Genomic DNA, 25,596 nt, shown 5'->3' with positions numbered 1-25,596 from the left:
TCCTGCTACAATGCATGGTATCGAAAAGTTCTTATGGAGGTGGTATCCTGGTCAGACATCCCCAATAAGTGGTATTAGAGCGAGACGGTAATAGAATGCAAGTTGCGACGATGATGAGCAAGATTGAAGATGGAGAAAATATGCTCAATCAAGATGGAGATCAATAGGTTTGATGGAAAGATCAATTTCTCTCTGTGACAAACAAGAGTGAAGGACGTGCTCATCCAGCAAGAGTCAATCGACACTCTCTTATATGAGAAAAAATCGGACACCATAGAGGAGAAGACCTGGAAGCGGCTACAGATACAGATGGTGAGTACCATCCGTATATATCTTATGGATGAGGTGGTGATACATGTACATGGCAAGACTTCTCCGACGGTACTGTGATCGAAGCTCGAAGAGTTATATATGGTGAAGTCTCTCACCAATACTCTCTTCCTCTGGAGACAGTTTTACTAACAGCGGATGACTAATGGACAAAGCATGCAGGAGTATCTCAGCCACTTTCAGAAGATCCTCACCGATCTCCTCGATGTTGGTGAGAAAGTTAAAGAGAAGACCAGGACGCTGGTCTTGCTAGCATCGCTTCTCTTTTCGTATAAATCTTTGATGACTACTCTTTTAGTGAGAAAGAGCACCATCAAGATGGACGAAGTCACTGTAGTGATTCTCCAAAATGAGATTCTTAGAAGGAAGAATCCAGCTTCGAGCTCAGGCGATAGCTCAGCCATGGTGGTTTCTAAAGGAGCAGAAAGCGACAGATGGAGCGACAGAAAATCACGACAAGAGCGGTCCAAATTCAAGATGAGGAACTTGAGCAAGATCAGATATCATTGATGAAATGAATTGGGGCATCTAGCTATAATTTGTCCTCAACTCAGGGATCAAACAAGGCTTACTGCAGCGATAGTCAGTAGTGAGTCAGAAGATGATGTTCTAGAGATATCTGACAAGATATCTATTTTTTTTTAGTAGTGAATTTTAGATTCTGCATGCATCTATCATATATATTACAGAGAGGAGTAGTTTGACTCTCTGGAGAGTAGTGATAGCATTGTTTATCTGCCGAATGGATCGAGCCATGCGATCAGAAGTATCATGACGGTCAATTGAAGGTGTAGTGAAGAGATTGGGAGAGATTTGATATTGTTGGGTGGATGTCTGGCCAGGACACCACCTCCCAAGATCCTTTCAGTACCACGCGATGCAGCAGGAAGAAAGAAGAAACAAAACAAAAGAAAAAATAATCAAAATACGTGAATCAGCCACAAAAGGGCTCGCCTCCACGGGGCATGCAAACTTCACTATGAAAAAGAAATTTTACAAGAGGAGACCTCACCCTCAACCCTTGTACACCCAATTCTCTCTCACATAAAGTTCCCCTCACAAAAGCTCTCTCTCTCTTGGAGACCCCCCTGAACTCCTAAAGAGCCTGGCGACCGCTGTCCAGGAGCCTCCTGCTCCTTCTCTCACAGCGCCCTCGCCTCTCTCTCTCTTCTCGGGGTCGTACGGCCTTCGTACGGCGAGAAACACAAAACCACACCTCTCTGTTACCTCACAGGGCCTTTTAAAGGCTTAAATACTCTTTAAACTTGATTAGAGAGGGATTAGGAGTCCTAAACAAAGTCAAGAAACCTTCCTGACCGTCGGATCAAGATCGGGAGTGTCCTCGGCCCTTAGATCGCACTCCGGTCCACGAAATAGGGCCGTGGACCACGAGAAACGCGTGGGAAACTCCCACGCGGTCCACAGACCGCTCCGTGGACCACCCGGTCCACGGTGGACCGGGGTAAGGGGCCAGCAGGCCGCTGGGTCGCGCATCCCGCGCGGGCCTGGGCCTGGGACGCGCGTCCCGCGCGCCGCCGCCTGCGGCCGCGCCGCTGCCGCCCGCCGCTGGTCGCCGGCGGTCCTCCGCCGCCTCGATTATCGTGCCTACTTCAAAAGCTCGTATCTCCTCCATTCGAGCTCCGATTCAGGTGATCTTGGTCTCGTTGGACTCTGCTTTTCGCCGCGAACCTCGCTGTGGACTCAATGTGGGCTGAATCTCGAGGTGTCAAATCCTAACAGATATATATCTGATTTTAGATGGAATCTTATCTTACTGAGCAGACTGGATTCGAGAGGCTACAGGACGATAGCTGGTGGAAGAATCCTGGAGGTGTTGAGTGGTGATAGGATTATTCTGGAAGGAAAGAAGAGGATGAGAGGATATTACTACCTGACGAAGAGTCCAATGCAAGGTGGAGCTTCAGGAGCCAAAAGAAGTTCAGTGCGAGGTGGAGCTCCAGGATCCATCATGGATCGAACGTATTTCAGAGGTGATTCTCATGGTCCACGATGGATTCTCATAGACCAATATGCGATCAAATGGCTGCGGATGATTTCGATCATGATCAGACGGTTATCGACGATTCCAGAGAAATCAACGGGCACGTAGTATGCGATGAGATGCAATCGAACGGCCCAGGGATGAGCCGATCAAGATCGACGGTTCAGAGGCATGTTTGGGTGATAATCTGAGTGCATATCTGATCAGAGCTCAGATTTAGGTCTTTAAAAGTTTTGTGGCAGCAAACAGAGGGCACAGCATGGTGTGGATCGACAAAAGACCTTGAGCAGAAGCAGCAGCAGAAGGCAAAGGTAGCAGCAGACCCTGGAGAAGTATCGACAGAGAGCAGGAGCAGGGGCTTTAGGCAAAGTATCAGGTAGCAGACAGCGATCACTTTAGGGATTTAGAGGGTCTTGTTAGAGAGAGAGCTTTTATGAGAAAGAATTTCTTGTGATAGACAATTTGGATGTACGAGGGTTGAGGGTATGATCTCTTTTTATAATTTTCTCTTTTTCATAGTGAAGCTTGCATGTCCCTCGGAGATGAGCCTTTTAGCTGATCCATATATTTGATTGTGTTTCTGTTTTGTTTCTTCTTTCTTTCTGCTGCGACACGCGATATCGAAAAGGTCCTATGGAGATGGTGTCCTGGCCAGACATCCCAAACAATTAAAACACAACTTTGCACTCTCCCCATATGCCGTGTGGCATGCTAGCTGATGTGTCCAATTGGAGCTAACTGTGCATAGGTGTCTGACGAAGTGGTCTTTACTGTGCATCTGCTGAAGTATCACAACATTTTCATACACCTAAAAAAAATTAAAAATTGAGGGCGGAGAGCAAGGCGTAGTGGATATGGAAAATGATTTGATATGATAAGAAAAAAAGAGAAAAAAATAGAGAAGGAGAGTGGAGAGGAGAGGTACGTGACTACTGATCTAATGGTTGATTAGCTCTTTAGAGTTGGTTTGGGAGGTAATTAAAAGAAAGAATGGTCTAATCTGATAGGTACAACGACATATCACTATACTGTTCAGTGCTGGAAAAGAAAAAAAATAGTACTGTAGAGGCTGTCGATGGTGGCTGTGCACAGCAGGAAAAATGATGGCGAGGGTGGATTAGATAGGATATTTATTTGTGGATGACAGAAGGCACAGAGGAATTGCCTTTAAGAAGGATTCTATGGGAGTTGTTGGTCCAGTTGCTCGGGTTGAGGCTCCAAGATGTGATTTTCAATTAGGATTGACTTCTTTCTTTCTATTTTTTTTATTTTTTGGCTCATTACATGTTTCAATTTATTATTTGATGCAGAGTAAGAAAGGATTATTTGAGCGAGGGAGTTCATGGCCAGAGCATGATCAAGTAATTTTTTTTGTTTCCCCATCAGTATTATATAGTTTTTAGCATCATATGAGAAATCTAATTCAGTTTCTCATCAGCTATATAAGAGAGTTGCTGTTTTAGTAACAATAGCCTTCTGGTCCTTATTTTATAACATCATTTAGGGGGAAGGTCGATCAGAGGGTCCGAGCACAGTTCCTTGTCTGATCAACAATGTTGATCATCATGGGTGGTGGGGTTTTTACAAAGGTTGCTGCATAGAGTAGCTATCCATTCCTGAGAATCATTATGGAGCCTCCCACGATCAACGGTGCTACCGAAGTCCGACAACTTTCATGCATAGATGTGCACAGATATAGGTTTGGCATTGGGCATAGGTTCATAGATTCGGGGTTATCGGATTCTGGGCTATAGGATTTGGGATTAGGGCACTCTTTGGGTATTAATGGGTTCAGATCCATGGATTCGGACATATCGATTCGGGTTATCGGGTTGTTGGAGTATCGAGTTATAAGATTCAGGTTATTGAATAGTGGGTTATCAGGTTGTGGGTTATTTGGTTGTTAGGTTTTAGGTTGCGGATTATTAGTTGTGGAAGGAGGTTTAGCTGGGCCAGGATTGGGGTTAGGGTTCGTTTCGAGTTATGGTTAGGATGAATAATTGGGTTAGGTCAATTATGAATGGGATTGTGTCCGATTAGTGTTGAGATGGCCATTTGGGTTAGGGTTAGACTAGGGTCAGGGTTAGGTTAGGGTTAGGGTTCAGAAGTGAGGATGTTAGTGGAGAGAGCTAGGGTTTTCGATAGAGGTGAGGGTAGGGTTTCAGTGGCAAGTGAGAGAAATGGATGGTGGTGGGGAGGGTTAGGGTTAGGGTTACTTGGGTTGGGGAGGAAGAGTGGTTCAGCGGGGGCCAACCAAAGAGAGAGGAAAAAGAATAGAGAAGAGCTAGGGTTTCCAGTTGGGAGGAGACTCGGAGGTCAGTGTAGGGTTCGATTCAAGTCAGGGAGAGGATAGTTGGGATGGTGTTAGGGTTAGGGTTAGGTTAGGGTTCAGGTTAAGGTTAGAGCTAGGGTTCGAGGGTGGGGATGGTGGTGGAGAGCACCAGGGATTTGAGTTGGGAAGAAAAATAAAGGTCGGGCTAGGATTGTAGAGGGTTGGGTTAGGGTTGATCAAGTCAGAGAGAAAGAGTGGTTGAGAGATATAAGAAGAAAAAAAAATGGAGTGTCGATCGAAGAAAGAGGGGAAGAGAACGAAGAAGAATATGGTACCAAAGAGTGGTCGGTCCGTGTTGAGGATGGAGAAGAGGGCTCTCGGAGCAACCGACGGCCTCCTATCTTCATGGAAAGAGGAAAGGAGGAGAGGAATGGTCTCGATCATGATCATCGCCAGTCCAATTGCTCGAAAGAATGGTAGATCCGTAGGCACTGGCATGGACTTTTCATGTGGGTCATTGGGCAACAAGATCAATACATAGAGGATAGATCCCATCGGAGAGAGAGGAGGGTTGGCCAAAAAAGGTAGAGGAAAGATGCCGGAGATGATGATGGAGAGTGGGGTGGAGGGAGGGCGGCTAGAGTGGAAGAGTCGTAAGGAGTATAGGGTTTGAGTAGGGAAGGGATAGATATTTAGGACCTACATGTATAGGAGAATTATGAGTTTCAAGCGCATAAAACACCGGCCATGAAGAGGATTATATGGAAGTCCTTATAAAATATTTTTATGAGGGAATGGTTGCATAGGAAATTTATGCAGTCAATTTCATATTTTGATTGTTTGGACTGTTTTTGTGAGGACGTCCTTATAGAAAAGATATAGAAAAAATATTGAATTTTTGTTGTATTTATTTATTTTTATATTTATGTTGAAAAAATAACTTAATAATATTGATGAAAAATGGTCTATGATCTGGTAGGTGAAAAAAATATTATTAAAATAATCTTTTCTTTGAATATAATATTTTTCTAATATGATTTGTTATTATATAATTTTCATAGAATAATTTTTTTATGATTATTTTATTATCTGAATTTAATAAAATGTATTGTATAATTTGTAAGATACAATATATAATTTAATATAAATTAGCATATAATTTGGGTAATACAATATAATAATAATATTATAATTTATGAGACATAATATGTAATTTAATATAAATTAGCATATAATTTGGCTAATATAATATAATAATTAACATAATCTTTTTTAGGTTTATTGTGATTATTTTTTTGGGTTAATATAATGATTATTATAAATTTAGTAGATTATCTAGTAGAAGAGAATACCCTCTTATATCGCTTTGTTAGATTTTAAAAATAATTATTTTATTCTATATTTTTTCAACTAATTCATTAATTTTTAGCTAATTGTGATTGCAAAAATGAAGATAATCAAAATTTCATTAAAAGTTGTGCACCATGAAATAACCGATAGATTAGAATTGCTTAAACCAATTTATGGATTAGAGATTCTAAATGATGGGGTGATGAGGTTTGCATGTGGAGATTGTACTAGAGCAGGATGATGAATCACCTAAGATTTGTAAGACCTAGGGTCATTTGATGCATGATTAAAATAAATCAAAAGAATCTGCTATAGGATGAAGGATGAAGATTGATAGAGGATGAAGGATCTATTACTGATAAAGATTGATGGAGTATTTTTTGATTTTTTATCTGCATTGGTTCGATCAATTCGTAGGCGATGATGTCTGACGTCTTATGCTTGATGTATACAACCATTTGCCATGTTATGGTTGAGTACTATTTATTTTGTATTAGATAACAATATATTTTCAAAAAAAAGAAATAAAATTGAAATAATCTTTTGGATAAAAAATATATGATTCAAATTAAAAATTATTATTTATTTTAAATTATTATTATATTTTTATTATTTATTTTTTATCATTGATTATTTTGAGCCTGCTATATAGCATGGGTTACTTGCCAGTAAAAATATTCAAAATTGTTGATACAACATGGTTAAGATTTAGAACTGTCTGCACATGAAGGTCTATTTGGAGTGGACAGGATAGGACAATATCCCATAGAATTTTCTAATAAAGTTATACCTTTATATCTAGAGTTGCTTAGGATATTTTTAACAAATTGTGAGAAATAAGATAGGTGCAATGTATATTCAAAAATAAAAAGAAAATTATACTAAATAAATTTAAAAAAGAATAGCAGGATCTCTCTTTTTTTTTTGATATACTTTTTTAAAGAAAATTTAAATTCATGAGCTTAAATTTAGAAAGAAACAGAGGGCATCAAAAACTTGAAGCTCTAGAAAAATAGATAATTATTCTAACTTATTTTTTTTATTATTTTAAAAAGGATACTATCTAGCCTCCCTTACCCAATTAGAATTTAACAGGGTTTGAGATTCAAAAATAACTTTCTGATGTGTTTCCAAAATAAGTCATTTATTTCTATTTCAAAATCATAAAATCTTTTATGTGTAAGAAGCGAATGAAGTAGTTCTTTTAAGATTCAGAGACAAATGTGTGATACGTAATGAATTATGAAAATTATTTTGCTGCCATCTATGAACCAGTGAAGTTAGTTATGCATTAGCAAAACAAGGATAGAGTTGTAAATAAAAATAAGTTTTGCATTAAATGGAGATAATTTCAATAGAAAAATGACAAACAAAGTTAGCATAAAATATTTTAGATTAAGAATTATCATTCTTTAATATATTATGGACTAAATATCCAGCTAAAAATCTAAATGCCTCCAAATAGAAAACAAAGCTTGAAAATACTCTCTCTCGATATATGTGTCCATCCACCGTTTGAGATATTTCTTTATGGGAGAAAATGAAGGAAGAATACAGAGGTTTGGAGAAAAGCATTTTACCGATCAGGAGGCTAGGGTGCCCCAAATCTAAAAATACTGGAATAACACAAAGCACCTTTTATTCTTTTCTTTTTCGCCTCCCAACTCCTGTAGCTTTTTGCTGGTTTATGACGATCCACCGAGTAAAAGAATTGAGCATCCAGACAAAGCCCAGATTGTAATGGTCAGTCATTTGAAATGATGTCGGAATTTTCGCTCTGGAGATTTTTTTCAGATTTATACGATACCACACCCCCCACAACCGCGGCCTATTAGCTCAGTTGGTTAGAGCGTCGTGCTAATAACGCGAAGGTCGCAGGTTCGAGACCTGCATGGGCCAAAACTTAAATTTTTGATTTTTTTAATTATTTTTTTTAATACTAATTTTTTTTGTTTTACTCTTATCCATCAAGCAAACAAATTCAAATAACTAGGTTGGTCTTAGTACCATTTTTTATTTTTAATTTTTTGAGATATCTAAATAAATATAAGATGGTAAAAAATGTTGTATAGTATCTGTCTTTATACGATCTCATGCTCCAAATAGTTACACCTCTCGGTTCCGTGATAGTTTTTATGCCATTTAGAACATATTTTATTTTATTTATTTTGGCTTTTCTCATGATGATACTCAATTTGTCGGCGGGGTTCCTTTATCTCATTTTGAAATGTTGCATTTGCAAAAAATAAAAAAATAAAAATCTAATGATACTATGAATCATGTGTGCAATCAATGAACCTAGGCTGAATGCTTCGAAGAAGAAGTTATTCTTAATTAATATTTTTCATAATTTTTATTTCTCATTATCCTTCATGATATAGAAGAATATTTGCAAATCACTTAATTTTCTTGTATTCTAAAGATTTAGTGATCATATTGTGTATGTATGTAGATATCTATGGAGATATGTATGTGTATTTTGTGATTTAGAGGTAGACTAGAATGTGGCAGACGTAAGCACAAATAGCAGATGACAGTTGATATAGAGAGGAGTACACATCCCTTCCCATATTAATCCTTCATGCAAATCTGATTTTGATGAACTTAATTAGCTTTGATACATTCTTTTAGCTTTAAAAAACTTCATGTATCTGGCATACATAAATACTAGTCCACACGTTCCTTGCTTTTTTCAAATTTCACGTACATTGGGCATAGAGAATGCATAAGAGAGGAAGATGCATTGTTGTGAGTCACTCGAGCTAAAGATGATTCTGGACTCGCCTTAGTACCAAGTCATCTCTTACTTCCACCATATTCTCAAAATAATATTGTTATAATATGAGTGCATGATGATGAATGAACCTAGCTGTTTTCTTGTCTCTTCATAAAATATAAATGGAAGAAAAAGTGTGAATTTTTTTTAGAAGTCGTCACAGTATATATGTTGGAGGCGTGAAAAATTGCAATATAAATTATATAATTATAGATATAATATTTTTTAATATAATAGTGAGAGTACCGTCAATTAGATTTTATCTTATTAGATGTGAAAAGACATTTTCTAAGTTCAGGAACCTCATTTCAAATGAAACAGGAGCAATACTGCTGAGAGTTAAACACATGTAGCAGTAGACATAAAATGTTTTATGAAATTAAACACTCTCTTTATTTAAATATATAGGCCCCATGTATACCATTAGTTTTCCTGGTCTCTCGAATGTTGAGATTCATCCATGGCTTTTGATGATTTAAATTCCTCAAGAAAAGTTCGTGACTGTTCAAAAAGTGGTTAGTTCTTAGCAAACAAGTGATATAATGCATTGTGCCCCTTTTAATCTCAGAATAGGATGGAAAAGAGACCAGGTTTGGATTGGTACCGGAGCATCTTATTGGTGTCTAAATCGAAAAGAATAGATAGTAGTGATTTCGCTCTCTTGACCTTCAAGATTTTTTCTTATTAGGTGCTGTCTTCTAGAGAGATTGGTAACTACGATGTTATGTTAAGAGTTACAAATTAAATAAAAGATAATAAAATTATAATTTAGCATATATAGATACTATATTTTAACAATCAGATAATTATTTATCTCTAACACTGACATCTATCATTTTTAGCTACCATCATCGCATTCACTTTTTCTTGTTGACTGCGACAGTCAGTTCTAATCATTCGCCTTCATTTTCTCTATCTAGTCCTTCAATAATCATCTCACACACTAGTGGTGCAGATAGCATAGACATGATCAACACTTAACCTCTCAAGTAAGTCATACCTATAATCAACTTATATATCATAATTTATTTTTGGGGCTTGGCTTGTGCCTCAGGTATCCACTCGACCTGATTCAACTAATTATCTTTAAATATCACTTAGCCCGTCCTATATAGTGTCATGTGGTAACTTAATCGGCTTATACAATCCTTTCTTTACTTTTTCTCTAACCATCTTTCGGTCTTCCTCAAGCCTGTCTACTTGGTATCATTTTAGGCAATCTATATCCTTGATAGCACATGAGACAAGTTGTCCCATCCAACACTTAATTTTAGTTAATGGCCTCCTTGCTCTTCCTCTTAAATTAGATTAAAATGCTTGTTTACTTCCATTACCGAGGTTAGAGCCCATTATCTTTGTTATTGCCTGATTTCCGGTGCCGCCACGTGGCTGTTATCTGGCAGGGTTTTAGGTTTTCCATATTGGGTCAGGATGTGGTGTGACTAGAATGAAAGTCTTTGACAATATACATAATAATTAAAGATCCAACGTTTTGTGGTAATGTAGTATAAGCATTTCAGCAGCACCTACCAAGCATAAAAATGAAAGAAAACAAACAAAGAAAACATTTTAGCGAGAAAAGAAGAGATTATAAGGGAAAAAGCAAGATGGCATTCCTAATTACGAGACCAAAAAACTATAGCTAGAAGAAGCATTTTGGGTTGTAGCATGAACAACCAAAAATGAATTAGTGTATATAAATGCACGTGTGTGTGCGTGTGGTGCGAAACATGACATATCCAAAGGCCTAACTCATGCTAAACTAAACTAAGCTCTAATTATGTCAGAAGATTGGGCATCATAGATATTGGTCCAAGCTCATGGATCATGCTAGAGTTGGATTCCGTAAATTATCTTTTGGTGACATCATTCCCCACGAGATTTAATATAATTCTTACATTAACACAAAAAGATCCATGAAACATAATAAGCAATAAAATATAATTCAAATAGGTCTTTTAGAAGTTATGGTCATAAGTATATTATTTATATTTATTGCTATATACTGTACAAAATTCCTCCGTCATATCAATCTTTTTTTTTTTTTTTCTCTCTTGAAAAATAAGGTGCTTACCAAAAAAAAAAAACAACCACCATAGCTCTCACACGCGACGCACGTGCCAAAGACAATTTCTAGAACAACAAAAGCCAGGGCGCCCCCTGTTTCCGTACCCATAGATACCATTGCTTCTGGTTGTTTTGACGGTCCGGAAATCCAACGGTTTGAATGGAAAACTCATTTGCTGGAGAAAGGAGCCATCATTGGGAACGAAGTCTGTCCCTCCTCTCTCTCTCTCTCTCTCTCTCTTTCTCCTTTCATCTGAAAGAAGTGTGACAAAGAATTAATGGGGAAGGGGCTATTTGATCTAGAGAAGCACTTCGCCTTCTATGGGGCGTACCACAGCAACCCGGTGAACATTCTGATCCACACCCTCTTCGTTTGGCCCATCTTCTTCACATCTCTCCTTCTCTTCCACTTCACCCATCCCCTCCTCCCTCTGGGCTTTGGATTTGGCCAGGGACAGGAGTTGGCCCTCAACCTCGGCTTCGTCTTCGCTCTCGTCTTCGGCCTCTTCTACGTGTTCATGGATCGCAAGGCCGGCTCCTTGGCTGCTCTCCTCTGCATCTTGTGCTGGCTCGGCAGTGATTGGCTTGCGAGCCAACTTGGCTTCTCTCTCGCATGGAAGGTATAAGAACTGATGATGATGATAACAGTAGGAAACCATCCATCCATCCAGTGTTTTCTCTTTATTCGTATGGTTATCACTATAGATTTTACTACTGTTGCGCTTTTCCTTGGTAGAAAAGTATATCTTAATTTACTACAGGATTGGAGTTTGTTCTTGTTGGGGAATACCGACCGACCCCATTCATGCCGACTCATCATCGGGCCTATATGTTCGACGCCCGACTTTATCGACCGACCGACCGACGGGAGCCGTTACCGACCGGCAGGAGCCGTTACCGATCGATCGGCGGCTATCGGTCGGTCGAGGATACGTCGGTCAGACAGATCTTTTCCGCTCTCCCGACCGACTGCACCATGGAGTCTGATGTCCGACTCCTGCAACGTGCCCGACTGACTGTCGGAGGGGTCCAAATTTTTACCCGATGCCCCTCAGCCGGCCGTCGATCTATAGTCGGTCGGCTCCTCCAATCGCCGTACTACTACCAGAGACTGTCAGTCCTGACAACGGCATGCGGCACTGCCGCTTAGGGGCATTATCCCACCTAAGGCATGGTCAACTATAGCGATTGGACAGTCCCACGGTGATTTGACACCTTTACGGCGACTCTGACAATCTTCAGTGAGTTGACAATTCTTCAATTGTCCGCGTCATTAATGACGGTGCCATACCATGCTCCACTATATATACCGGGGAAGGCAATAGTGCTAGAGGTCCCTTCGAGAACTCTTGGGCTTGCTCCCTCCCTCTCTCTCTCTCTCTTTCCCTCTCTTGTTGAGCTCCTTGTTTTTTCTTTCACTGTTGCCTAGTCTCCTCTCTGACTTGACCGTCGGAGGGTCTCCGTCGGAGCCACCTCCGGTCAGTGTAGACTTTCTTTTGTAGGCGTTCGTTCCCGGCGATCAGACGACGAGGGGATTGGCCGCAACAGATTGGCGCGTCAGGTAGAGGGAGAGAGCAACGCTCACAATGACAAGTTAGTGCTTCATTGACAGCACCAGGGATTGTAACCCTCACAGAATTCAAGATGACAAAGACAAGGGCTCAGCGATCGAGAGTCACCGGATCGGCGAGGCGCTCTTCCCGCCAGGAAGAGGCCTCTCCTCCACCCTCTGCGGCGGAACCTAGCTCTCCGCACCCTGCGGTGACCACGGAGGTGCAGATCGCGGCGATCATGCGGCAGATGACCGTGCTGACGGACGCGGTCAAAAGCCTTCAGCAACAACCGATCCGGTCGCCGTCATCACCGGCCGGGCAACCGACGGCACGTCCGATGCCCTCCAAGAGTAGCCGTCGACGCCCGCATCGGTCTCCGTCGCCTCCGCAGGAGCACCAACCACAGCGCTCCTACCGAGAGGAGGAGGGGCGGCCGCGGCGCGACACCCATCGGTCCCGATGGCATTCTCTCTCCCAGCTAGAATGAGCAAGGAAGGAGAAGTGGCCGCGAACGCCGTCCGCCTCTCTCTCGGACTCTTCTGGAGACTCCACTCCTGGGGTCTCCTAGCACCGACGGACCGACGACTACGAACGCAGGTTCGAGAAAATCGACCGTCGGCTTGCCCAGCTGCAGGTGGACGGACAGAAGTCTTCAAATGACGTCGACTTTCAAACCGCCCAACCTCTCTCCCGACTCATCCTCGACGAATCGATCCCCAGTCGGTTCAAGATGCCGCACGTGGAGCCCTACGACAGCTCCACCGACCCAATCGACCACCTGAAGAGCTACAAAGCTCTCATGACGATTCAAGGGGCAACTGACGCTCTCCTTTGCATCTGCTTCTCCGCTACGCTCCGCAAAGCTGCCAGGGTTTGGTACTCTGATCTTCGATCGGAAAGTATCCACTCCTTCGGACAGCTCGAGCATTCTTTCGTGGTCCACTTCAGCACCAGTCGGAAGCCGCCGCGAACGTCGGACAGCTTTTTCTCCCTCAAATAAGGAGAAAACGAGACGCTCCGACACTTCGTGACGCGATTCAATGCAGCCACACTTGAGGTCCGGGACCTCAACGGAGACATGGCCGTCTCGGTCATGAAACGGGGGCTAAGGGCATCCCGATTCACTTACTCTCTGGACAAGACCCTTCTCCGGACGTATGCCGAGCTGTTGGAGCGCGCGTACAAGTACATGCGCGCGGACGAAGGAGCCTCCGACCGGTGCTTGACCGAGTTCAAGGGCCCGAAGGAGAAACGAAGAAAGGGTCGGGACCCCATCGAACATCGAACCTAGCAGGCCCCCGACCGACGGTCGGGTCTCACCCCCACGACGGAACCAGAGGTCGCCCCGACGGCAGATTCCAAGGCCGACACACCCCAGGTATGACTCATACACTCCTCTCTCTGCTCCTCGTGCGCAGATTTTGATGGAGATTGAGGTGGAAGAGTACCTACGATGGCCTCCGCCTCTGAACGCAAAAGGCCTCGACCGGCGGAAGTACTGCCGATTCCACCGGGGCCACGGCCACAATATTGAGCAATGCATCCAGCTTAAGGATGAGATCGAAGCTCTCATCCGTCTGGGATATCTCGATAAATTCTGGAGGAACCCGTCGACCCAACCAGTTGCCGACCGACGACCCCAGCCGACTGAAGAAGCGACGACCAATCAGCCAACGGTCGGGGTCATCAATATGATTTTCAAGTGACTGAGCCCGGGGACGTCTGTCGGAGGGGAGCCGATGAAGAAGCCACGACCGGACAACGTAATTACCTTTACGGAAGAAGATGTTCGGGGCATCCAAACTCCCCACGATGACGCTGTTGTTGTCTCGGCAACAATAGCAAATTATGATGCAAAAAGAATCTTTGTAGATAATGAAAGTTCAACGAACGTTTTGTTTTATTCGGCCTTCTCCCGGATGCGACTGTCGACCGACCGACTCAAGAGTGTCTCTGCGCCCTTGATAGGCTTCGTCGGGGACGCTGTCACGACGGAAGGAGAAGTCACTTTGCCCGTGACGGTCGGCACCGAACCACGACAAAGCACGGTCCACTTGACTTTTGCAGTCGTCCAAGTGTCTTCGGCCTACAATGCCATACTTGGAAGATCCGGACTAAACGCCCTTAAGGCGATCGTCTCAACGTACCATCTCTTGGTTCGGTTCCCGATCAAAAATGGAGTCGGAGAGATGCGCGGGGACCAACAGCTCGCTCGCCGATGCTTCCAGATCTCTGCTCAAAGCGACGAGTTGAAGGGCTCCCTGGCGATCGACAAACTAAACCAACGGGAGGAGGAAGAACGGGGTTCACCGGCCGAACAACTCGATCCAATCTCGATAACGGAGAGTCCCGACCGAAAGGTATGGGTCGGATCTCAACTACCCGACCCAGAACGACGATGGTTGGCGGGGCTGCTGAAGGCCAACGCCGACATATTTGCTTGGTCGGCGGCAGATATGTCGAGCATCCTCCCGGAAACAATAACGCACCGACTCAACATCGACCCGACGATGAGGTCGGTGAGGCAGAAGAAAAGATCTTTTGTTCCTGAAAGACAGAAGGCCATCGACGAAGAAGTGGACAAGCTACTCGAGGCGGGCTTCATCAGAGAAACTACATATCCCGATTGGCTCGCCAATGTTGTCATGGTGAAAAAAGCCAACGGAAAGTGGAGGATTTGCATCGACTACACCGACTTGAATCGGACCTGCCCGAAGGACAGCTTCCCACTTCCAAAGATCGACCAGCTGGTGGATGCGACGTCCGGTTATCGACTGCTCAGCTTTATGGACGCCTTCGTTGGGTACAACCAGATCTGGATGGCGTCCGAGGACGAGGAGCACACTGCCTTCGTGACCCCCAAGGGCCTCTACTGCTATCGGGTGATGCCCTTCGGGCTAAAGAACGCTGGAGCTACCTACCAACGACTCGTCAATAAGGTCTTCAAAGATCAGATTGGGCGCAACATGGAAGTATACGTGGACGACATGCTGGTAAAAAATGTGCAGACTGCGGATCACGTTCGAGACCTCGAAGAAGCTTTCCGCACTCTGCGACAACACCGAATGAAGCTGAATCCGACTAAGTGCGCTTTTGGAGTGACCTTGGGGAAGTTCCTCGGGTTCCTTGTTTCTCAGCATGGAATCGAGGCCAACCCCGAGAAAATCAAAGTAATCATCGACATGCGGCACCCGAACACCAAGAAGGAAGTCCAGCAGTTGAATGGAAAAATCATCGCCCTCAGTTGGTTCATCTCTCGGTCGGCTGAAAGATGTCTCCCGTTCTTCAAGACTCTGAGGCAGGTGAAGGGCTTCTCTTGGTCGGACGAGTGCCGACGGGCCTTCGAAAATTTGAAGGAGTGCCTAGCTTCTCCGCCACTGCTTGTGAAGCCAGAGGACGGAGAGACGCTGTACCTCTATTTGGCCACTTCCCTCGAGGCGGTTAGTTCGGTGCTCGTCCGAGAGAACGGGAGCCGAACCCATCAACCTATCTACTATACCAGCAAAGTGCTCTGCGGCGCTGAAGTTCGATATTCGGAGATGAAAAAGATGATTTTCGCCCTGACCGTCTCCGCAGAACGACTCCGCCCATACTTCCAGGCGCACGCCATCGTGGTCCTCACCAACCAGCCCCTGAGGGCGATTTTGCGCCGACCCGACACATCGGGATGACTGGCGAAGTGGGCAATGAAGCTCAGCGAGTTCGACATACAGTACCGACCGCGACCTGCCTTAAAAGCCCAGATCCTGGCCGACTTCATCGCAGAATGCCCGACGACCGATCGAAGATCGGAACGCGAGAACCCCGAAGGAGCGACGGTCTCTGAGCCTGACCCGGTGTCCACCTGGGTACTGCACATCGACGGAGTTTCAAACGCTCAAGGGAGCGGGGCTGGATTCCTGCTCACCAACTCGGATGGGGTAGTCACCGAGTATGCCCTCCGATTCGACTTCAAAGCCTCCAATAACCAAGCCGAGTACGAAGCGCTCCTCGCCGGCTTGAGGATGGCAAGGGAACTTGGGATCGACAGCCTCCGGGTATTCTCCAATTCTTAGCTAATCGTGGGGCAGGTCAAAGGCGAATTCGAGGCGTGAGACCCAGCTATGGTGAAATATCTCCAGAAGGTGAAGGATCTCGTGACGCGCCAAGGGGTATTTCGAGATCTCCCATATCCCCAAATCGAAGAACGCCCGGGCCGACGCACTCTCCAGGCTGGCGATCTCGACTTTCGACTCTTTGGGCCGGACGTTCGTGAAAAATCTCGAGCGCCCGAGCATCGACAAGGTCGAGGAGGTGCTACAACTAACGGCCGAACCAAGCTGGATGGATCCGATTGTTCGGTACCTGACCGACGGGATCAGCCCTGAAGATCCCGCGGAGGCCAGGCGGCTCCGATGGTCGGCCGCCCAATGTGTGATCATGGATGGCCGACTCTACAAAAGGTCGTTCTCTCTTCCCTTGCTCAGGTGCTTGGGACCGACCGACGCAGATTACGCGCTCAGAGAAGTGCACGAAGGGATCTGCGGGAGTCACTTGGGGGGCAAGTCCTTGGCTTACAAGGTCCTGTGGCAGGGTTACTACTGGCCCACTATAAGGAAGGATGCGGCTGAGTTGGTCCAGAAGTGCAAACCATGCCAGAAGTACGCCAATGTGCAACACCGACCAACCAACCAAATCACTCCTATTGTCGCCCCATGGCCCTTCGCTCAGTAGGGGGTCGACATTCTCGGTCCTTTCCCTCCGGCGTCGGGCCAAAGAAAGTTCATAGTCGTTGCCATCGACTACTTCACCAAGTGGGTGGAGGTCGAGCCCCTGGCGCAGATTACCGAGCGGAAGATGGAGGATTTCATTCAGAAGTCCATCATCTTCAGGTTCGGGCTGCCGCATACCATTATCACCGACAATGGGCGACAATTCGACAACCATGACTTCAGAGACTTCTGCGCGAGGTTTCACATCACGCACCGACTGACTTCAGTCGGGCACCCACAGTCCAATGGCGAGGTCGAGGTGACCAACCAAACCATACTACACGAGCTTAAAATCCGACTGAATGAAGCCAAAGGCCTCTGGATCGATGAGTTGAACTCCGTCCTGTGGGCTTACCGAACGACCTCCCACGTTTCGACCGGGGAGTCGCCTTTCAGTTTGACTTATGGGATGGAGGCAATGATACCACTCGAGATCGGGCTGCCATCAACTAGGGTCGAGCAGTATCAAGAGCCGAACAACTCTGATTGTCGGAGAGCCGACCTAGATCTCCTCCCCGAACTTCGGAACGAGGCTCAACTTCGCATGGCTTCATACCGACAGAAAGTAGCCTGATATTACAACGCCAAGGTCAGGCCAAAGCTCTTCAGGCTTGGGGACCTAGTCCTAAGAAAAGCAGAAGTCTCAAAGCCTCTAGACCAAGGGAAGCTAGCTCCGAATTGGGAAGGGCCCTACATGGTAGCGGACACCTACGGGCCAAGGGCTTACCGACTGAAAACTCTGGAAGGAAAACCCATTCCCCGGATCTGGAATGCTGACAACCTGAAGTTGTATCACCAATGAATTTTGTACCCGTTCATTCGGAATATAAATCCAGTTTCAAATTTCGGAGTCTTAACTCTTCGACTGATGATCGGCGCTCGCCAAGAAGGACGAGTTCCGACGTCCCGACTTGGACTTAATGTCCACATGGAACCGACGGCCCGATCGCCGACGATGTATCGGACGCTCACAAGGGTCGAACCGTCCATGACAACGGGAGTTAACACTCCTTCTACGGTCGAAGTTTCGGGCCAAATGATCGGCTAACTTGCCGACTGAGCCCCGACCAAAGAAAGGCAAAACGCCTGCGCGACCGCCGTCGCGACTTACCGACCGAGCTACGGCCGGTCGAAGGATATTCGGCTTACCACCGTCTATCACACGACGCGACCACTGTCGCATTCATGGCTCACCGACCGAGCTACGGTCGGTCGGAAGATATTCGGCTTACCATCGTCTATCATGCGGTGCAGCGTAAGTACCCGACATAAGGATATCGAGATCCGACTTATCATCGCTTCCCCGACTAAATGCGCCGGATGACATCCGACTAAATGCGTCGAAAGGGATTCGACTGCCAAGTCTTATCCGGCGGTCGGTCGGCTTTTAACCCAACGAATACGCCCGACTCATAACCGGGCGAAGGGCGCCCGACTTAAGCCCTCAACTGTCGGAAGACCGATCCAAAGTCGGGACTTGCTCCGCCATCGTGGCGGCACGCATTACCGAACGTCCTAACTGATCTATCGGACTAGCGACTTATGTGTTCGAATGCATTCTTCAACACATGAAAAAAGAAAGACATGCGGAAGAAAAAGGTTTCAGTCTAAAAACTTTGACTTCATTGAAGATCAAGACAAGTTTACAAACTGGGCCGAGGCCCGACTACAAGTATTATAAGTCGAAGCAAAAAGAAATGGAAAAAACCGACTAGTCTTCAGAGTCGGCCTCCTCCACTGGATGACGGCCGGGGACGGTCGGCGAACCTGCTCTGGCTTCGACAGTTGGGGCCGCTTGATCTTCGGTGGCTTGCTCTGCGTCTTCTTCGGCTTCCACCCTGGTGGTGAGGCCTTCCGATGCTGGGTCGGCCGTCTCCTCCGCAGCTGGGGCCTCCGACTCCGGCAGAACAACGCCGCTGAGATCAAGCTCCGGGTACAGATGTCGAACGGCTTCTCGAGCGTCCTCGTACCCCACCCGGTACGAGAGGAAGCCGCTCTCCAGAAGTTCTTCCCGGTACTCTTCTGAGTCGCGGAAGTCTTCAACAGCCCGACCCATGGCCTCCTTCGCCGACTCCGCTTCTGCCTTCACGATGTCTGCGTCGGCCTGGGCGATGGATAGACCTTCTTCGGCCTTAACAAGGTTTCCGAGGCTTACTTGGAGCTGCTCGCGTTCGTCCTTCAGCTCCTTGGCGAAGCTGTCCCGCTCGTGCTGAAGCCGGCGGACGGTCCGGGACTTCTTCTTCGCGTCGTCCCGGGCCGACTGCAGCTCTGACTCCGATGTCGCCAAGGCTCCCGTGAGTCCGGAGACCTCCTCCGTGAGTCGGGTGACCTCCCTCTCAAGTCGGCCCTCCCGGTCGATCGATTGTTGCAGCTGGTCGACCAGAATGACCCGGTCGGCTTCGGCGGCCGCGACTTTGTCTCTCCAAGCCGCGCGCATATCACCGAACTTTCGATATCCGGCCTCTAGCTCGGATATGTTGTAAACCAGCTGCACAAAACAAAACCGACCGTCAGGAGACCGAACTCACGGAAGCAATATTAAAAATGAAGAAGGGAGAAACTCACCCGGATCATCATCGGGTAGAATGAAGATAGCATGTCGGAGACATGCTGATTCTTCATCGCCTCGATGTCGGCTGGAAGAAGGAGCGCCTGGCACAGCCTCCTGGCCAAGTCGTGGTTGGCCAGGCCCGACGCACCTTCGGGGAATAGGGAGTCGGTCGACCCCCCACCACCGACCGACCTTCCTTCGTCGCCCGACGCCATAGGGGCCTTCCCTCGGTCGGACATCCAGGCCCTGACGTCGGAGAAAGACGGCAAGCTTGAGCCCGACCGAGTATCAACCGAGGGCGCGGCAGCAGCGGGCGAGGGTTGCTCGGGCTCGCGCGCCTCCTCCCGATCCTCCTCTGCCGGCTGAGCAGCCGGCGTGCCGTCGACCGATTCATCGGCCACCCTTCTCTCGGGCGAGGCTGCGCCCTCGCCCGACGGTCCCTCGGATGGGACTTCGACGAGCACTGTCGGTGCCGATAGTGCGATGACGGACTCCGCCCCCGACCCAGTCAGCTCGCTCGGCGGAGCTACGTGGGGCCTCTTGGGAGGCCGCGACGGCCCGACCCCTTGCACCGGCCTCTTTCGAACGGCGTACTGGCGTACGTCGGCTGCCGTCAGTCGTGATCTCGACGGCATATCTGTGAACGACGACAAATGGTCAGCACCATAAAGGGAAGACAAAAAGAAAAAGGGGAAGAAAAATGAAAAACCGACCTAAGCGAGGGATCGGGCTGAGGCCGGCGTCGTACAGGGCCTGCTCAGTGACGAGCTCCCTCTGCTTCGACACCGAGATGTCTTTCAGCCGGTGGAAGTCTTCCCGATCTTCGGCTTCCACCCGACTGTTCTCGTTCGGTTCGGTTCAGAGATTTTCCCAACGAGCAGGAAACCCCCATGGAGTAGAAGAAGATACGAAAAAGAACTGATTCTTCTATCCGTGAATGGACGACGAAAGACCAGTGATGAAATAAAGCCCCTTCCGAGGATTGAAGTACCACCACCCTCGGGCTTTAGGGTGGGGTCGGAGGACAAAGAAGGCTCGAAAGAGGAAAATCCGAGGTTCAGTCGGCAAAAGCCGACACAACAAAGCAAAACTGACTATTAGCCAAACCGAGTTCGGCGCGAGTTGCGCCGGGCATAGCCCGTAATAGTCGAGTACGTTTCGGACGAACTCCGAAACCGAAAAGCGAAGGCCGGCCCGGAGGTCCTCAACATAGAAGGCCACCTGGCCCTCAGGCGGGCTATTGACCAGACCATCGGCACCAGGGGCGAACAGCCGAAACTGCTCCGGGATGCAATATTGCTCCCGGAGCCGATCGACGTTCGGCCTCGAAAGTGAAGAGACCTCCACCTCCGGGGTCGACCGAGGGTCGTCAGTCGGCTCTCCCGACCGACCTCCTCGTGGGGATGTTCTGGCCATGGACCTGAACGAAGGACAGAAAGCAAGGAGGGAGACGATGAAGAAAAAGAGAAGACTCATGAGAAGAAGGAAAACAGAGTACCTGGAACAAGGGACTACGCGGGCAGAGTCTCGACAGCAAAGTGAGGGGGGTAAACAGCTGGATATGGGCGACCTTGTATATATAGTACCCCCCGACGGTCGAGATGAAGGTGCGACCAACGAGGGATGCCCAGATCACACCACGTGGCGTCATCCGGGCCGTCCGTCGGCCCGACGGTTCGACGCACCCATCCTCAGATCGAGCCACGTCACCTCCATCCGCTCCAACGGACCCGTCCCAATGGCCACCTGCCACGTGGCACAGAGGCATGACGTTTCGTATCCCCGAAGGGGCGGCGGGAACGACGATTTTCCTTTCCGATGGGACGGGACGTCTGGTGCCGACGGGATAGGACACCTGGCACCGACAGGACGTCTGGCACCGACAGGACATCTGGCGCCGACGGGACAGGATACCTGACACCGACAGGACGTCTGGCACCGACAAGACGTATGGCACCACCAGGACGTCTGACACCGACAGGACGTCTGACACCGACAGGACATCTGACGCCAGCGAATTGCCCGACATTCATGAGGCGCCCGTCATCATGTCAACCCACGGTACGGTCGTCACACCAGCCCACGGGACGGTCGGAACTTGACACGCTTGTAATCCACTCCTTTCGCCCGACGCTGCTGCCCCAAACAAAGACATTGGCTAGTGCGCCATCCGACTCAAGAGTGGAGGGGGGCAACTGTTGGGGAATACCGACCGACCCCACTCATGCCGACTCATCATCGGGCCTACATGTTCGACGTCCGACTTTATCGACCGACCGACCGACGGAAGCCGTTACCGACCGACCGACAGGAGCCATTACCGACCGATCGGCGGCTATCGACCGACCGAGGATACGTCGGTCGGGCAGACCTTTTCCGCTCTCTCGACCGACTGCACCATGGAGTCCGATGCCCGACTCCTGCAACGTGCCCGACTGATTGTCGAAGGGGCCCAGATTTTCACCCGACGCCCCTCAGCCGGCCGCCGACCTATGGTCGGTCGGCTCCTCCAATCGCCGTACTACTGCCAGAGACTGTCAGTCCTGATAACGGCATGCGGCACTGCCGCCTAGGGGTATTATCCCACCTAAGGCATGGTCAACCCTAGCGATTTGACAGCCCCACGGCGATTTGACACCTTTACGGCGACTCTGACAAGCTTCAGTGAGTTGACAATTCTTCAATTGTCTGCGCCATTAATGACGGCGCCATACCATGCTCCACTATATATACCGGGGAAGGCAACAGTGCTAGAGGTCCCTTCGAGAACTCTTGGGCTTGCTCCCTCCCTCTCTCTCTCTCTCTCTCTCTCTCTTTTCCTCTCTCGTTGAGCTCCTTGTTTTTCCTTTCACTGTTGCCTAGTCTCCTCTCTGACTTGACCGTCGGAGGGTCCCCGCCGGAGCCACCTCCGGTCAGTGTGGACTTTCTTTTGCAGGCGCTCGTTCCCGACGACCAGGCGACGAGGGGATTGGCCGCAACAGTTCTGTTGCCTGATTAGTTATATAAAAATTATGGAACTGGGTCCACTTTATATATCATCTAGTTTTTGTAATTTTTTTTCAGTTTTGTTTGACTACTCATGAGTTTCTTCTCTCTCTTTTCTATTTTTTGACTATTCTAATGATGGGTTATGTTTGGACTACAAAACTGAGAGAACAATATAAAGAAGCTTGAAACCTTGTTTAATCTTCCAATATAATTAAATAGTCATGGATTTTATCGGATTGTAGAAGGTAGTACTTCTCTAAGGTTGGATCCTATTAGTAACGGCAATATTTCCTCCAGTTTGTTCTTGCAGCTCAGTTATTTTGCTGGACTGGACAATTTTTAGGCCATGGAATTTTTGAGGTAATCGCAGCTAAGACTATGATGATCTTTTAAAATTTTGTGATTGGAAATGTAATTTTTTTTATTAGATTGATATGACTCATGTTCTTCCATCTTTGGCAGAAACGAGCTCCTGCTCTTCTAGACAACCTTCCTCAAGCCTTGATGATGGCTCCTTTCTTTGTTTTCCTTGAGGTAGTCATTGGTGTTCTCTAATTTGGAAGGGTCTCTCATGCAGTGTTAGTTGACAATTCCGGTTAATTTTGTCCAGGTACTAAAAAAATTCCTTGGTTATGAACCATACCCTGGCTTCCATGCTGGCGTCCATGCAAAGATAGAGGCTGAACGCAAGGAATGGCAGGAAAACAAGCAGAAGAAAATTTCCTAACTGTGTCCTCTCTTCGAGTCAGTTGAATGATGTGGGTTCCTTAATCTTTACAGCCAATGCGCGCAATAGTTTCTCCGCTGAGTTCAAATATAGTTTTCAGTAACTTATAAGAGCTGCATCACTTAAACAATAGGGGATTGTAATATTTACAGAACAATGTGCATCACTTAAATTCCCTTTAGAGTTTTGATAATATAAACAACAATTATGAGTGATACAATACAAAAAAAAAAAAAAGTCCATCATGGGAAGAATGAGCAGCACTTTTTGTCACTGAATTACACTAATGCATGTATTTAGCTCCAACACTTATTCGAAGAATGTTATTCCGCTTTTCTCTGCTCTGGATTTTTGAATTATCTCCTTGTCTGGTGGTGGCCTGAAAACTTCATTTTTTGGGCATGTACTTAAATGCACAAGCATTTGAAGGTCCAATGAAGTCAGCATGCCCACAATAATCTAGCTGAGTTCAGTCATTCTGTTCCCTATCATTCTATGAAATGCTTCATTCGAACAGGTCAGATAAGATAGCTTTAGGCAAAAAGCAAGATAACTTACCACACCTTACATAAAATATTACGATAAAATCTTGGAAGTTTTTCTAACCACATTTTTGATTCTTCAATATGATTTGCATATTTTGCCGATATGTGTGCGATCTCATTATCTGATCTTTTAACATGATTGATATACATATCCTGAAAGCTTTGCTAATTGATGGTATATAAACATCTACTATAAATTTGCAAAGAAATAGACAAATTCAAAAGCCCATCCCCAGAAAAAGTTACATTGAACATTTACAACGAAGACCGAGACTTTGTTGTAGAGCAGCGGGCTAAAAGACATTATCATAAATCTTATCATATTCATACGTAGCTCCCTGTTTGTGAAACATCAAACAATAGGGGACGCAAAATCTAGAAAACCAGCTATCTATGCTCCTTTTTGTAGAAACATGGATCTTTAATTAACCCATGAGCCATTGATAATATAATCATCATCCAATGCACACATGATGATTGGGCACCAGGGTGAACGTGAAGAACCTGTGGCTTCTGAAAAGCTTATGTCACGGTTGGATTTCTATCAGCATTGCTGGTTTTGTCACGGCTCCGTGGGGAGTATGATCATTTCAACTGTCGTCGCCAAGCGCATATTGCACCAGATGATCTTATTAGCCCCAAATAAGGCTACGTTTCGGTAATGCCTATACAGCAGAAGCCTCTGAGATTTGCCATGTCTAACCTCTAGCTAGGTTCTAATCAAATAAGAGCTGTTATAACACATGTTACTGGTGTTATAATGGCAAACAACAAATAGCATTATTAGACAACATCACTATTAAAAATTATTATCCTAAAATACTAATTCGAATTTTAGCCTACTTTGATCAAGTGAATGGCATAAATGTCAAAAAAAAAAAAAAAAAAAAAGGAAGAGGAGAAGTCCTTTGTAATTGTCATGATGACTATTATGCTTGTTGTAACTTTATAGCAATCATTAATTTAGATATCGGGTTTAATATGTAGGACTTGCGCTTCTCTTTTTCTTTTTCTCTTCTTCTCCTCTTCATCCTCCTACGTTTCTTTTTTTTTCTTTTTTTCTCTTTTATTTTGGACAAGAGCAAGTAAGGGAACCTATTGATTGTAATTATCTAAGCTCAAATATTTCAAGTTGCACCACCCAAAACGAACTGGAAATCTCTTTCGGAAAAGGAGTGCAGGCATTTAGGCAATGAGCAATTGAGGTTCATATATGTTAATTCAATAGTGCAAGCAAAGTTGTTCATGTTGGTTTATAATCCAAAAAACTATATAATTCAGGATTTCAAGATTTTAGAATACCCTTACATTGGATATTGAACTAAACATAAACCTACCTAAATATAAATTATCTTAGATATCCTAACATCTATCAAGGTGCAATTTGAGAGAAGTTGGATATCATAGCCAATGAAAGTCATAAACTTGCTAGCATGTAAGTAAGATTGAAATACTATTTTTATCTAAGGAAAAGAGAAAAAGATGGATAAGTATCTTTGGGTAGTTTTGAGTTTTATCCTATTGGATTTTTCCCATGCTTTTTTGGATGCAAAGAGGAAGAAACCGAATTCAAAATAAATGATAGTTCCTTAGAAATAAAAAACCACACCATTGATGATAGTCTATGATGTTCACGTTACAAAGAAACTAAAGATCATATGATTTGAAAATCTCTTAACTTGAG

At 46.0% G+C, this 25,596-nt stretch overlaps 1 protein-coding gene and 1 non-coding gene across 3 annotated transcripts; both read left to right on the top strand.

The window, feature by feature from the left end:
• The first annotated feature begins 7,779 nt into the window (after positions 1–7,779).
• On the top strand, positions 7,780–7,853 carry TRNAI-AAU (transfer RNA isoleucine (anticodon AAU)). Its single transcript has one exon. It is a non-coding gene; the product is annotated as a tRNA-Ile (tRNA).
• Positions 7,854–10,937: 3,084 nt separating this feature from the next.
• Positions 10,938–23,726, top strand: LOC105048819 (2-hydroxy-palmitic acid dioxygenase MPO1). Of its 2 annotated transcripts, XM_073261261.1 has the most exons (5): positions 10,938–11,141; positions 11,250–11,417; positions 22,938–23,000; positions 23,103–23,174; positions 23,251–23,726. In XM_073261261.1, exons 1-5 carry the CDS (start codon positions 11,076–11,078, stop codon positions 23,365–23,367), a joined length of 486 nt encoding a protein of 161 aa, XP_073117362.1. In that variant the 5' UTR covers positions 10,938–11,075; the 3' UTR covers positions 23,368–23,726. The 2 variants fall into 2 exon arrangements, with proteins under 2 accessions (XP_073117362.1, XP_010926577.1); XM_010928275.4 differs by having other exon boundaries at positions 10,946–11,417.
• Positions 23,727–25,596: the final 1,870 nt, after the last annotated feature.

This window comes from Elaeis guineensis, chromosome 7 (genome assembly GCF_000442705.2).
Source record: "Elaeis guineensis isolate ETL-2024a chromosome 7, EG11, whole genome shotgun sequence".
Taxonomy (NCBI): Eukaryota; Viridiplantae; Streptophyta; class Magnoliopsida; order Arecales; family Arecaceae; genus Elaeis; species Elaeis guineensis.
This window is presented reverse-complemented; position numbering and strand designations above follow the sequence as displayed.

What these genes read in the sequence shown, in the direction of transcription:
- LOC105048819 (XM_010928275.4), top strand. Translation starts at nt 11,076, where the DNA reads ATGGGGAAGGGGCTATTTGATCTAGAGAAGCACTTCGCCTTCTATGGG. An exon ending in GCTTCTCTCTCGCATGGAAG is followed by an intron (nt 11,418 to 22,937) that starts GTATAAGAACTG and finishes TATTTCCTCCAG; the next exon opens with TTTGTTCTTGCAGCTCAGTT. An exon ending in TAGGCCATGGAATTTTTGAG is followed by an intron (nt 23,001 to 23,102) that starts GTAATCGCAGCT and finishes CATCTTTGGCAG; the next exon opens with AAACGAGCTCCTGCTCTTCT.